Raw genomic sequence first — 14,142 nt, forward strand, 5'->3', positions numbered from 1 at the left:
TGGCTAGGTATTTATAGAGGAGGCTGGCACCTTGGTTCGAAGCTAGTTGCCTTCGTACGAAGGCAATGCCTTCGTACGTAACTGTTAGCTTCGTTCCAAGGGGCCAGTCTTGAGTATGCATTCTCCGTTCGTGCGTAGGATGCTCGTTTGATGCGTTTTGTTGCGTTAGTTAGTTCGAGTACTTTAAGTATTTTAGCAAGGTATTAAGTGTTGCGTTACGTTGCATTTTAGAACGATAAATCGAGTTGCGTGAGAGAGCAGGAACCGAATCCTTAAACCTGGAGGTTGAGTCTTCTATTTATAGCCGGAGAATTGTGAAGGAGGAGGACTGCCAGCTAACCATTGCTCGCCAGCTGTCCGACTAGGAGGAATATCCATTATATCCCTTCTAACGCAATCAGGCCTGAAGGTGACGTGACGCATGGTTATTCGCTCCAGCTCAGTGTCCTTTTATACCGGTTGTCGGTCTATCCCATGAAGATTTTGTGACGAGCTCTGGCGCTTTGCCATTGGTGCCACCCATCGTCCTTTCTATCTGCTGAGATCATCTTCTTGGTTCGAAGCTAGTTGCCTTCGTACGAAACTGCTAGCTTCGTTCCAAGGGGCCAATCTTGAGTATGCATTCTCCGTTCGTGCGTAGGATGCTCGTTTGATACGTTTTGTTGCGTTAGTTAGTTCGAGTACCTTAAGTATTTTAGCAAGGTATTAAGTGTTGCGTTACGTTGCGTTTTAGAACGATAAATCGAGTTGCGTGAGAGAGCAGGAACCGAATCCTTAAACCTGGAGGTTGAGTCTTCTATTTATAGCCAGATAATTGTGAAGGAGGAGGACTGCCAGCTAGCCATTGCTCGCCAGCTGTCCGATCAGGAGGAATATCCATTCTAATATTCTATCATCTCTGACGCAATCAGGCCTGGAGATGACATGGCGCATGGTTATTCGCTCCAGCTCAGTGTCCTTTTGACCTTTTGTACCGGTTGTTGGTCTATCCCATGAAGATTTTGCGACAGGCGCTGACGCCTTGCTATTGGTGCCACCCGTCGTCGTTTCTATCTGCTGAGAGCATCTTCTTGTCGCCACGTATCTCTTACCAATACCCAATACAAATTACAAAGCAGGGCAAGATTTTGGCGCCTACGTATTGCCCTTTGAGACTCGGTGGTCTCTATATTCCCAATTTATATTACATGAATAAATTAATCGTCCCCTTCTCTGAAAACTTAATCTTCGTTAATGGAGGATTCATCTCTACAGTTAGATCAATCCCTAATTATCTCCGGTTTCTTTCAACTTCATCTACAGCAACCCCAAATGCTTCAACTTCTCTTCTTTCAGAAGAAGAAGAAGCGTTTGATCTCACTTCACATGTAATTCAAGAAAAAGATTATCTAACAAAATCCCCAAATGGTGGGTTACGTGTACTAGACCTAATTGATCAAGGGGTGTTGGAACCAGATGGTAAATTGTACAATCAATTGCTTAACAAGTGTACCCAATTGGGCAAGATTAAGGAGGGCAAACTGGTGCATAACCATTTTTTAAAATCAAGGTTTAAACATTATATGGTGATTCAGAATACGGCTTTGAATATGTATGCGAAATGTGGGTGTTTGGATGATGCACGCCAGGTGTTTGATAAAATGCCTGTGAAGGATATGGTGACGTGGACAGCTATGATTACTGGGTATTCGCAGAATGAGAAGCCGGAAGAAGCGCTTGTGTTGTTTCCGGAGATGCTTAGAGCGGAAATGAAGCCGAATCATTTTACGTTTTCGAGTCTTTTAAAGGCTGCAGGGGCGAGAACTGATGAGCGAGAAGGCGAGCAGATTCATGGATTTTGTTTGAAGTACGGGTATGATTTGAATGTGTATGTCGGTAGCGCGTTGGTCGAGTTATATTGTAGGTATGAGAGGATGAACGAAGCGCATTTTGTGTTTGACGGTTTGGTAGACAAGAATGAGGTTTCTTGGAATTCGCTGATTGCTGCACATGCTAGAAAGAGTGAAGGAGATAAAGCGTTAAGAGTTTTTCAAAGAATGCAAAGACATGATTTTAAACCGACCCATTTCACTTATTCGAGTATTTTTAGCGCGTGTGCTAGCACTGGATCGCTAGAACAAGGAAAGTGGATACACGCCCACATGGTTAAATCCGGTCTTAAACTTATCGCTTTCATCGGCAACACTCTTCTTGACATGTACGCAAAATCAGGTAGCTTTGATGATGCAATACGCGTATTTGATAGGCTCGTTAAACCAGATGTTGTTTCGTGGAATTCTATGCTTACCGCATATGCACAACACGGGTTAGGAGAAAAAACGCTTGATCATTTTGAGAAAATGAAGAAAACCGGAATCGAACCCAATTCAGTAACTTTTTTATGCGTTCTCACCGCTTGTAGCCATGGTGGACTCTTGGATAAAGGTCAATATTACTTTGAGTTAATGAAAAAAGTAAACATCGAACCCGACGTTTCTCATTACGTAACAATGGTTGACTTACTTGGTCGAGCCGGTCAACTTGATCACGCCTTAAATTTTATTAACGAATTACCGATCAAACCAACTTCGGCCATATGGGGTGCGTTACTTGGGGCTTGCAGGATGCATAAAAATATGGAATTGGGTGCTTACGCTGCTGAACGCGTGTTTGAACTCGACCCTTATGACTCCGGGCCCCACATTTTGTTATATAACATCTACGCGTCTGCTGGAAAATGGAACGAAGCTTCGAAAGTCCGAAAATTTATGAAAGAAATCGGTGTAAAGAAAGAACCTGCGTGCAGTTGGGTGGATATTGAAAACTCTGTGCATATGTTTGTGGCTAATGACGATAATCACCCTATGCAGAACGAAATTAATAAAATGTGGGGTAAGATTAGTGAAAAGATCAAGGAAATCGGGTACGTGCCTGACACGAGTCATGTTTTGTTATATGTCGATGAGCAAGAAAGAGAAGTGAAGTTACAATTTCATAGTGAAAAACTTGCTTTGGCTTTTGCACTTTTAAAGACGCCACCGGGGTCCACAATTAGGATTAAGAAGAACATTAGAGTTTGTGGCGATTGCCATTCGGCTTTTAAGTATGCTTCGCTGGTGGTCGAGCGAGAAATTATTTTGAGGGACACGAATCGGTTTCATCATTTTTATCGTGGATCTTGTTCTTGTGGCGATTATTGGTAGGTTCTTGAAATAAAGAAAAACCTGTAACTTTGTCTAATTTAAAATTTGTTAGTCATGATATGCATACAAATGCTGTGCATATGATTTTGCCTTGATTTTTTTCTAAGTTCATTTTTTTTCTCGATTTTGTATTATTATAACTTTTTAAACTCATAACTTTTTTATACAGAAAACATGTTGCTCTAAGGGTCGGCCTTGTTGTATAGACGACCGTTGATCTTTTAGGGTTTTTTATGCATCATATATCTTGTTATAACTACATATAGTTCATCAATATACGGTAATTCATGTGGAATCTTCTTTATTGTATGAAGACCAATTTTCTTGCATTGATGATATCTTTCTTATGTTTGTCAAGTGCTCTGAGTTGATGATTTCCTTAATCCGAGATCGAGCTGACTTTCATTCTTGATGTGTTCCAATTACAAAGTACAGATTTTTTTTAAAGAAACTTTGTTAACTGGAAGTCATGTGGTATCTCATGTGTTTCCCTGCCTCAAGTTGATAAGTGGTCCTGGTCTTGGGACTTGGGCTGCAAGAGAGCCAGTTGATTTTGGTTCGTGGGACGCTCTGGCTGGAGCCGGACCCTCCACCAGTCTGTTCCCTTTTGAACCATGCAGTTTTGGCGGGCAGGCAGGAAGGAAGTTGAACCAGTAACTTGGTTAGCGGGTCGAACTGGATTTGGATTATTTTTATTATTTTTCATTTGAGGATTATAGACATGTTATAGAGTGCAAGGAAAGCTTAATATGTGGGATTCAGCCCTCTTAATGCTCAAGTTAGGCGCCGCTTGAAGAAAAATTTCAACTTAAGTAACTCGAATTTGAGCTCTCAAGATCTATAAAAACTCGACTTAAAACAAGTCGAGTTCGAGCTGGAGCAGCTGGATAAGGCTGTGTGTTATAGCTTGACGCCCTTAGCCGCATGAGGGGGTTTAATTGGCTGAGAAATTAACAGGGCCGGCCCTGAGAATTCTTGTACCCTGTTCGAGCTCGAAAAACGTGCCCTTACGCCTTAACAAAATTGGGTATTGAGCTCACTAAAGGTCTAAACCTAATGCCAATGAACTAATAACTAATCTAAACCATAAGAATAGATTTGTAAGGGAGCCTATGTTGGTGTTTGTATGGTTATATCCTATTAAAAAATATATTTTACATATATTTATCGGGTTTTTTTATAAAATAAAGTGCCCTTCGAAATATCGGGCCCTGGTCGGTGGTCCTCCCCGCCCACCCCCAAGGCCAGCCATGGAAATTAATTCCACACATATCAGCCCAACGAGTGTGGGTCTCATGCTTGAGCCTTTCACGCCTCACTCATGCCCCATGGGGGCAGTGTTTCACTCTCTTTTGGGTTGATGTGGCGTTGGGCCCATAACACATGGTCAAAATGCTAAGGTGGTTTTCAACACTCGGGTAGATATTTATACTGATAATTGAGTTGTATTTGAGCTCAAGGTAGCTCGCTCATTGGTTCACTTGAATAAATTTCTCTTCTATTTTCCTTCTATACCAGTAATTTGATTCTCTAGTATATTTTGAGATTTTGTAAATCTTTTACTTAATAGTTCTACAATTTGAGATTTTGTTAACTTATAATTTAAGACATGTATAATTTAAACTTTTTGTTAACTTGTTATGTGAATAAAAAGCACATACAATACAAAATTATGAAAATTCAACTATTACACATGTCACCGAGTCATGAGGTAAGCTAAGTTGAATACTAGCTAAAATTTCAACTCGGATTAAAGATTACAAGCCAAGTAAGCTCGGCTTGGATTTTTATTAACTTGAATCGGAATTGATATTGAGTCAATTCGACTCAACATCCTCATTTAACACCCTTAAATAACTACAAATATATTAATATAATATATACTTCATGGAAGATACATTATATTACATTGTATATGTATACCCAGAGCCGGCTGAAGGGTCAGCCAACTAAAGCCCTTGCTTTAGGCCATCATTTTGTGTTTTTGGTTTACAGAAGTCACCAGTGTCCAACGAGAAGGAGTTTTTAAGTTAGGGCTGGAAACACCTTTTAAGGAGGAGAGAAACTTAACTTGAAATTAAAATAATTCATATAATAATAACATCAACATAATCTAATTCTTTTTAATTTGAGTAAACTTCCGTTTTGCTCCCTGTGATTTAGTCACTTTAACGGTTTTGCTCCAAATCTTTAAAAATAGCCATTTTACTCCCTGATGTTTCGGTTTTTTTGCCAGTTTGCTCCCCGCCTCTAACTCTATCCAAATTGTTTGTTTTTCCACTTTGCTCCCCGTAGGGAGCAAACTGGCAACAAAACCAAAATATCAGGGAGTAAAATGGCTATTTTTAAAGGTCTGGGGCAAAACCGTTAAAGTGACCAAACCACAGGGAGCAAAACGAAAGTTTAATCTTTTAATTTTATAAAACATCACTATAAAATATAACAATGCCACCATATATTTAAAACAATACAAAATAATATCAGTTAAAAACTAGAAAGGATCTCACATTTAGAGTTCGCTTTAGACCTCAAGAAACACTGAGTCGGCCCTGTGTATACCATTGGGCTTATTAAACATGTATCAAAGGTGTGTATTTTGATTTTATGGTTGAGACTAATAATTAAAAACTTTAATACATGATATTAAAAGTTACATATTCGGTATAACTCAAAGCACGTTTTTTAAACAGAAGAAACAAATATAAAAAAACTAAACGTTCTCTTAAATAGAAATAAAACACAGTCGTTTCATGTTATACATCTCTCCATCACCATCATTATTATTACTTTCTCCTAAAACGAACAATCTATTTGACTTCCAACACTCTGATTAATTTGTCATAATCGTTACACAAATTAAAATGTGTTGTGTGTAAAAAGTTGTTATATTTCATTTTCATCCGAAATATCAGGTGGTGTGTTTTAGAATTTAGTAATAAAAAAACCGTTTCATTTTGATTCAATCTCAAAACTAGCGATTGGTTTGACTGTGTAATGGAGCTATAAATGGAATTCAGGTTTGCAATCTATTTATATATATTAATATTAATATTAATATACTGAAGACATTGGTAGGGATCTCAATATGATGTAGTAGTCTCTGTTATGATTCTGGTAATAATCAATTAGGAATGTGAAGGAGATTTGAAATGGATCATGTGGTTTGGATCGCACGAGGAAGAACCAAAGGGGGTCAAGAGGGTTCGTAGATCCCTCCCTGGCTTTAGGAATTTGTTATGTTTTTATGTTTAAGTTATGATTATTTTATATAAAAGAAAAACATGATTTGGGTTATCTAGTTGTAGCCGGTAATGAAAAGAGCGTTATGATGATGGTGAGAATTTTATTATTACGCTTTGTGTCTGATTGACCTAAAAAATGCTTGATTGATGTACATGTAACAGGCAAAGAGGTGGTTAATAGAAGAAATTATCTTCAAATTATCCTTTGGGGGCGGATGTAAGTTTGTAAGCAGTGAATGAAGGTACTGATTTATTTTTTTTCTGTGGTAAACATAACAATAAAGGAAAATTATTGTTTGCGTCAAGCCGTTTGATTTTTGTAGTGGTGTCAACTTGTGACATGGCACATACACGAGCATAGCCAGGTTTTTGCTTGTCATATCTAACATGTTTGATAAATAGCTCGTGTTTGTATTGACATGTTTAACTAATTTAATTGAACAAGTTTTTAATCCCGTTTAGTTAGGTGCGTTGACCTGCCAACTTGTGTAATTAAACATGCCGACTCACCAACCCGTTTAACACAGATTTTACAACCCTCTAACCCGTTTAAAATTTGATTTTACCCTGCCAACTTGTATGACTTGTTTAAATACATGGACTAAAGATCATGTTTGGGGTTACATGTTTCAAGTGCGTATGGTTAAGGTTGATGTCTTTAGCACGAACCTGAAAAAACATATGGTTCATCCTGAAACACACCAACCCAACAAGATTCACGCCCTTAGATTTTTTAGAAGGTTGTCGTTTAGATTAACACGCAACGAAATGGTAACTGATATTTCATCCTCTTTGTGAATATGGCTAGCATCGGCGGGCAAACAGCAGCATCCAAGTGTTATCTGATACATCCTAACACGAATTCTGGTTTTACACCAAATTATGAGGTAAGTATTCTATGGGTGTTTCGCATTTTTATATTTAATCAATACATTTCTTCCTGAGGATTGGTAGTCTTTGAATCCATATCAGTCTAATGCTTTAGTAAAAACAACCACCAATGCATCATCATCTTTGTTTTTACAATCACCAAACTTAAAAAAGATGGTAGCGCTACACGTTAGGTGTAAGCAAATCGGTACGCGCTCGGTGACCTACAAAACTTATAAACTAAACCAGACAAAACTTTCAAAAAATCAATTCTCTGTTCGATTTCCAGTTGAGTGTACTTTGAAAAAATCAGACATCATTTCGCGCGCTTCAGTTTTAAAGAGGAATCATGTTGGTTTTCTTCGTATATGGCAGAGGTCATCATGTTCAAATTTTAGAGATACGTACAATTATAACACCAGAAAACTACATCCAAACGCGTCAAAACTTTAGCTACATCCAAGTATCCAACTCCTGATAATTCGCTATGCAATATTCAAACGTGTCGATATTTTAGGTTTCCTCTTCAAGAGGTATGAAAATATCTGTTTAATTTGGATGTAAAATATAACCTCTATAAAAAAACCATGTCATTCAAGAAGAAACATTCAGAAACCAAAACTAGTTACTACTTACGCCTTACGACCAACAAATCCATAACCAAAAACCATAGACAAGAAACCAAGACTTTTTAACTAACTAAGAGTAACAAGCTCATTTCAACTTTAAGGTGCATTCTTTACATTCCAAATACCCGGGGGGTGTATAAATCGCCCGAAGTGGGCGTTTGGAACATATAGTCACCATAATCCGACAACAAACTGTCAAACCCATATTTTTGTACCTCACCTCTAGTACCACCCTGTTGTTGAACTTGAACCTCCTGCAACGGGTTATGCTGCTGAAACCCACCACCTTCAAATTTCGGCTGTTGCGTAAACAAAGACGGTGTAGAGTTGTAGCTCTGGTGATGTAGATCCGCTAGCCCGGAAGTAAGACCGCCATACAAATCAACCTGAGAAGGAAACTGGGGCGTTGTATGTTGTTGCGGCTGCAACATTGTCGGTTGAGAAAACTGAGGTACGGATTGCTGTTGCATAAAAAGCCACGGTTTTGTGTCCTCATCAAACGAACTGCTCCAGGAGTTGTTCAAAAAGTTCGTTGATAATTTTCCGACATCGCCGTTGATGTTGTATAGATTCCCCAAAAATGGTGAACCGTAAAGTGCGTTTGGTCCGGTCCTCATATAATTTCCTAAATAAATAAAACAAAGCAGTGTTAGTTCGAGTTGTAATTTGTAAATGGATATCGCGATATACGCATGTCCATTTGAAGCCGCGCCTGATTTTACTTGCCTATCGGGACTAGGATACGCTCATATCTATATACGAATATATCCTATATGCAACTTGTAGCATAATTTGTTAATATGTAATTCACAAATTATAGATTGTCAATAGCAAATAGACACATGGAATATCTTATATTATATATACTATAAATATGGCTATTCTGTCAATATCAAACACCTTTAGCCCCTCAATTTTAATAATAAATATCTTTAGACCCTCAAATTTAATAATAACATGTTTAACCCCTCAACTTTAATAATGACATGTTTGGACCCTTACCTAAAACATCTTAACCCCCTTAACTACATCAAACAACTTTAGCCCCTTAACTAAAACAACTCCTCAACTTTAATAATAAACAACTTTAACCCCTAAACTTTAATAATGGCATATTTAGCCCCTTAACTGAAACATCAAACAACTTTAACTCTTAGTGATTTGATTAATTTTATCTATGTTTTGAACTCGCTGTGAAGCACGAATGGTAACCCACTAGTTTTCACAAATAGTCTAATGCTTCCATTCAACTGTGTAAACCCTAATTTAGTGCAAGAGTTTGACTATTTACCATGCAGAAAATACACATCAATAGTGTGTGTGTGTGTATATATTTATGAAATGAACCCCACCCTATATATATAAAGAGAGTTGGAGTGCAAAGATATTTTGCTTACCTGAGCCAGCAGCAACAGCCTGTTCAGCTCTCATGCAGGAGGAAAAACCAGGTGGCGGCTTTATGGTCGCCGAAAATCCTGGCGGTGTCGAGTTCTGTACCCTAGATGCTATTATTTGAAACAAAATACGTTAATGTATATATACACAAACACACATGACACGTGTATATGTGTGTGTGAGAGAGAGAGAGACGTACCAATGGTGCTAGTGCTTAGATCATTTTGCTGACCAGAAAACCGATGTTCATTTGCAAACGAGAATATGGACTGATCATTATTTTGAAAGTTCCAAGAACGCGCATCTTTCGGTTGCAGCAATCCTGCAACCGTTTGAGGGTACGGTGAATCATCACCGTCTAAATCTATGGACAAAATATTGGATATTATACTACTCTCCAAAGCAGCAGAATCTTCGTCATCATCTACTAGAGGTGCATCATGATCAAGCCGTCTCAAATGCTCCACAATCTCTTCATTCGAAAACGAGTTCGCGCCTCTGTATATCTTATCTGATTTAGCTAAGCTTTGAAATTTGTTTTCGTTGTACCCATCGTTCAATGTCGAATCCGTATATTGCGACGGTTGTATGTTACTGTTATCTTCCTCATCTACATAACTGTTTAGAACGTAATGATCTGCACTAATCTGGTTATCATTTTCAGTATCATACCAAGGATCACTGTAGTTCTTAAAAGAGTCCTTTGACTTTTTATCATCAAAAGTCGGTGAATCAACAAATTGGTTAGGGTTTGATGATGTATATTGAACTGAATCTGAGCGTTCAATCTCTACATGCTTACTATCAGAGCACACCATATCTACAAATGTTGTCGCTTCTTTTGACGGTTTGATAGGTGCATAACCAACATCCTGGGCAAAAACATCATAAATGTAAGAGAAACATGAATACTATGCAGTTAATGAAGTAAAATATCGGATATCGGTCAAGGACCGATAGTTGGGACATAAGTTATCCCGGTGGGATATCGGGTGATTTTAATTTCATGCAGAATTTATATATCCAGCAATTTAACACTAACAATTCAGTATACTCTCCTACCATTAACAAATTAACCTTTTGCAGCTTGCAAAACACTAACAATTGTAGCAAGTAGTAACTCATTAAGACTTAAAACACTAACATTTAACAATTAAGACTTAATACACTAATAGCAGCAATAAAAAAAAGACGAATGGTGGAACTAAGAAGAAAGGTACTGATATCGGGAAAATTGGTCCAATATCGCCGATAACATCGGTACCGATATTTGACACCGATATTTTACATGGGGACCGACAACCAATATATCACCGATATTAACTGCATAGCATGAATATAAGTATATGTATCTCACAATTATAAGCTAGCTCATATGTGTACAAGGGTATAATTGTAAATCTCTTACTTTCATGCCATCATACACAGGATCCTCAGCTGAAGCATTGTGATTAAATTGCTCAACTACAGGTGGTGGCAACGTACTTCCGGAGCGTCTATGCACATATTTGGTACTACCGACTATTTCCTGAACTCTATTCCTAAAATACAATTATTTTACCAAAAAAAAAAAAATCATTAAAGTTGAAGCATTAGAAATTCGTAAGGATAGTATTTTACAGAACTTGTGCATATAATACCTAGTATGAACTGCAGCCGCTTCATCTTTACCAAAACTATCTTCTTCAGCACCAATAGTATGCAAATATAAACATGTAGGATTGTTGCAAGGCTGATCGTTAAAAAAGAAATCTCACATTAGTTTATTCTTCTATTTTAAACTGAAATATTGACTTGATACAGTCGTGATCACGCGCACGCGCATACCGTATTCCGCAACCATGCATGACAATACTTTGCAGTCCCAAATGACGCTCTGCAAAAATGAATTCAATATGGTAACCAAGAATGTAAACGATGATGATGATTAATCACAAATAATAGTAACGAAGGGTTATAACGTGATCTGCTTACTTTAACGGTCTACCATCCAAGACATAACCATGTACAGACTGAATGCACGTCACGGCTTCCTCCTCTTTTGAGTAAGTAATATATCTAGGAACATAAAAGGATAATCATAAGATGAAATATCGATTATAACAATACATAGAAATCAAGACCATTACACAGTACGTACACACTGCAAGTATCATTGACAAACTGCTGAAGGGCCCCACCCGCCGTCCGAGAAAGAGAAACCTTTGTTACTTTTCCATATTTACCAAAATAATCTTTCCGCTGCAATAACTGCGCCAAAAAAACTAACTTATGTTATAACCACTTTGAATTAAAAAAACTAGAAAGAACAAAGGCATTTTGTACACACATCTTCATCAGCAAGATCAAGAGGTAGTCCGATGATGTACGCCATTTTTCGTTGAATGACTCGAACATTGCTAAGATCTTTTCTGCTTTCACTTGTTTTTGATTTTCCCTTTAATACTTTTTGTTTTTGACTTGAACTATTGCCAACCACCCTATACGCAATAACCAATTGTTATAGATTTATATATCAAATGTAACACACAGACCACAACGTGTATTTTAACCTTTGGAAATTTGCTTCCAACCCTACAACCCTATCCTTGTCATAAGGTGTCCGACATGCAGGACACCGCCCTTCGGTTGCATCCTTCTCAGCCATGTCCATTATGTGATGCCAACACCAAACACACACCTACAGCAATATCATCATCTTATAACGCATTGTATGTAACAAGAATATATATTACAAGTTCATTCATACATTGCTCCAGCCAAACAAAAACTTAAAGGGATTATTAACAGGACTATAGCCATTAAAAAACTAAATTAAAAACTAAAAGTTTCACCTAATACTATTTAAAAAAATAAAAGTTTAGAATACAAGTATCTACAATGTACAAACTCCATTGAAGACTAGTAGCCCTTACAACACTTAACAGTCATAAATGTCACATCAACTAAATGCTCCAAATTATGAACATCAGGTAAATAATGTTATAAAAAATACAAACATAAGTTGAGAAGAATTTTTGACAGGACTATAGCACCATTAAAAATTGAATCACACACTAAAAGTTCACCTAATATTATTTGAAAAAATAAAAGAATAGAATATAAGTATCTACAATGTACAAAGTACAAACTCCATTGATGACTTGTAGCCCTTAACAAGCCCTTAACACTTAATACTCATAAATGCCACATCTACTAAATGCTCCAAATTATGAACATCAGGTGAATAATATTATCAAAAATACCAACATAAGTTGAATAATGGTATCAAAGTATCAGCATATCAAAGCAATCCATCTAGCATCTCATATCAATGAAACTAACAAAATAATCAAACCTAAATAAACTACAAAATTAATCAAACAAATCAACTTAAAAAAACAAACAAAACTCACAAAAACCGAAAAACCAAACCTCATAACCACATTTACAAGGATTCAACTGCTGATCAGTCCAATCCATCTCTTCAGCACACAAAGGGCATTTCTTCTCCTCTTCACCACTCATAATTCCTCTGCAAAAATAAAAAAACCATCATTCTCCATCACACCGACTACACACACTCACACTCACACACAAAACCCTAATTCCCCAAATTCAACACACTAAACCCTGCATTACACCCCAAAACCCCCAAAATCAAAACACATTTCACACAATCACACAGTAATAACACATTTCACACAATCAAACCGATAAACACACAGCAAAATCAAGAAATCAACTACTGAATCATCACAAGTACGGTGTATACGGAAATGTGTAATTATTGTTACATGAAAATGTGAAGAATAATAATTAGGGTTTAGAAATAGAAATAGTTGAAGAAGAAGTGAGAGGATAGTATACTTACAGTGGTTGTATGTATAAAAGTGATGTAGAAAAGAAGAGTGAAGGTAAGCGATTGAAGGAGAAATGGAAGCGAAGACCGAACTCAGGAGTACGGCATAAAGAAATGGAAGCCACAGGTTTGAGAGGTTTTCTTCTCTTGAGAGTGAGAGAAAGAGATTATTATTTTTTAATTGTTTGTTTTGGTTTTATTTATACTTGTACTTTTGTCTTTTTCTCAGGGTTTACTTTTTATATCTTTTGGTAAAACGAATACCAGTACCGGCATCTTGTTTGAACGGTATTGATCAGTTCAGATCGTCACTGATACTGGTAGTGATATTCATTTATTTACATAGATAAAGTTGTATGAAAAGTTATTAAACTGGAAAACGTAAAATGAATACGTGTACCGGTGTTGTTCGGTACGGTATGATAGTGAAATGGTGTCAGTTTATCAAAAACAAAACCATTGAAAAAAATACATCGGTACCGATACAGATGTTTGGTCGCTCTCGGTTCGGTTTGGTACAATAGCAATACAATATTTGTTTTTAATAAAATTTAATTCACACGGAATGATATTTACAAAGAGTCAAAAAAGAAACCATAGAGTGTCATGTGTCAACATGGGTACCAAGGGGAAAAGCACAAAATCATCTAAATAAGATAGCACATGCCACTCACATGATAAGAAAAATGCATATGCAACTTCCCCCAGTTTTTTAAATGTTCGTAACCTTTTTAAACATTAATTTTTTTTTTAAATCTCACTATAGAACCGAGTTTTTTTTCTTTCCAACGAGTGTACTGTTGATATACTTTTGAAAAAAAAAAGTTGATGTGGGTTTTTATGACGTTTTTAAACTGGACATTTTAAAGTGAAAAAATGCCATAAAATATTTAAAACCTTAAAATCTTTTACAACGCCATTAAAAATGCAATGAGAACGACATAAAAATGCCATGAAAAACGAGTAAAATGTCATGAAAATAC

General features: G+C 36.9%; 2 protein-coding genes across 2 annotated transcripts; one reads left to right on the forward strand and one right to left on the reverse strand.

The window, feature by feature from the left end:
- The first annotated feature begins 1,097 nt into the window (after positions 1-1,097).
- On the forward strand, positions 1,098-3,439 carry LOC110872522 (pentatricopeptide repeat-containing protein At3g24000, mitochondrial). Its single transcript, XM_022121333.2, has one exon. The coding sequence runs from the start codon at positions 1,188-1,190 to the stop codon at positions 3,180-3,182; it is 1,995 nt and encodes a 664-aa protein (XP_021977025.1). The 5' UTR covers positions 1,098-1,187; the 3' UTR covers positions 3,183-3,439.
- Positions 3,440-7,901: 4,462 nt separating this feature from the next.
- On the reverse strand, positions 7,902-13,314 carry LOC110872523. The gene is made up of 12 exons (XM_022121334.2): positions 13,172-13,314; positions 12,733-12,832; positions 11,871-11,998; positions 11,648-11,798; positions 11,459-11,568; positions 11,293-11,376; positions 11,146-11,194; positions 10,959-11,050; positions 10,727-10,859; positions 9,518-10,190; positions 9,321-9,428; positions 7,902-8,548 (listed from the first exon to the last, which is right to left on the reverse strand). Exons 2-12 carry the CDS (start codon positions 12,823-12,825, stop codon positions 8,034-8,036), a joined length of 2,136 nt encoding a protein of 711 aa, XP_021977026.1. The 5' UTR covers positions 12,826-12,832; positions 13,172-13,314; the 3' UTR covers positions 7,902-8,033.
- Between the last annotated feature and the right edge of the window lie 828 nt (positions 13,315-14,142).

The sequence above is a fragment of the Helianthus annuus genome, chromosome 8, assembly GCF_002127325.2.
Source record: "Helianthus annuus cultivar XRQ/B chromosome 8, HanXRQr2.0-SUNRISE, whole genome shotgun sequence".
In the NCBI taxonomy this organism is placed as follows: domain Eukaryota; kingdom Viridiplantae; phylum Streptophyta; class Magnoliopsida; order Asterales; family Asteraceae; genus Helianthus; species Helianthus annuus.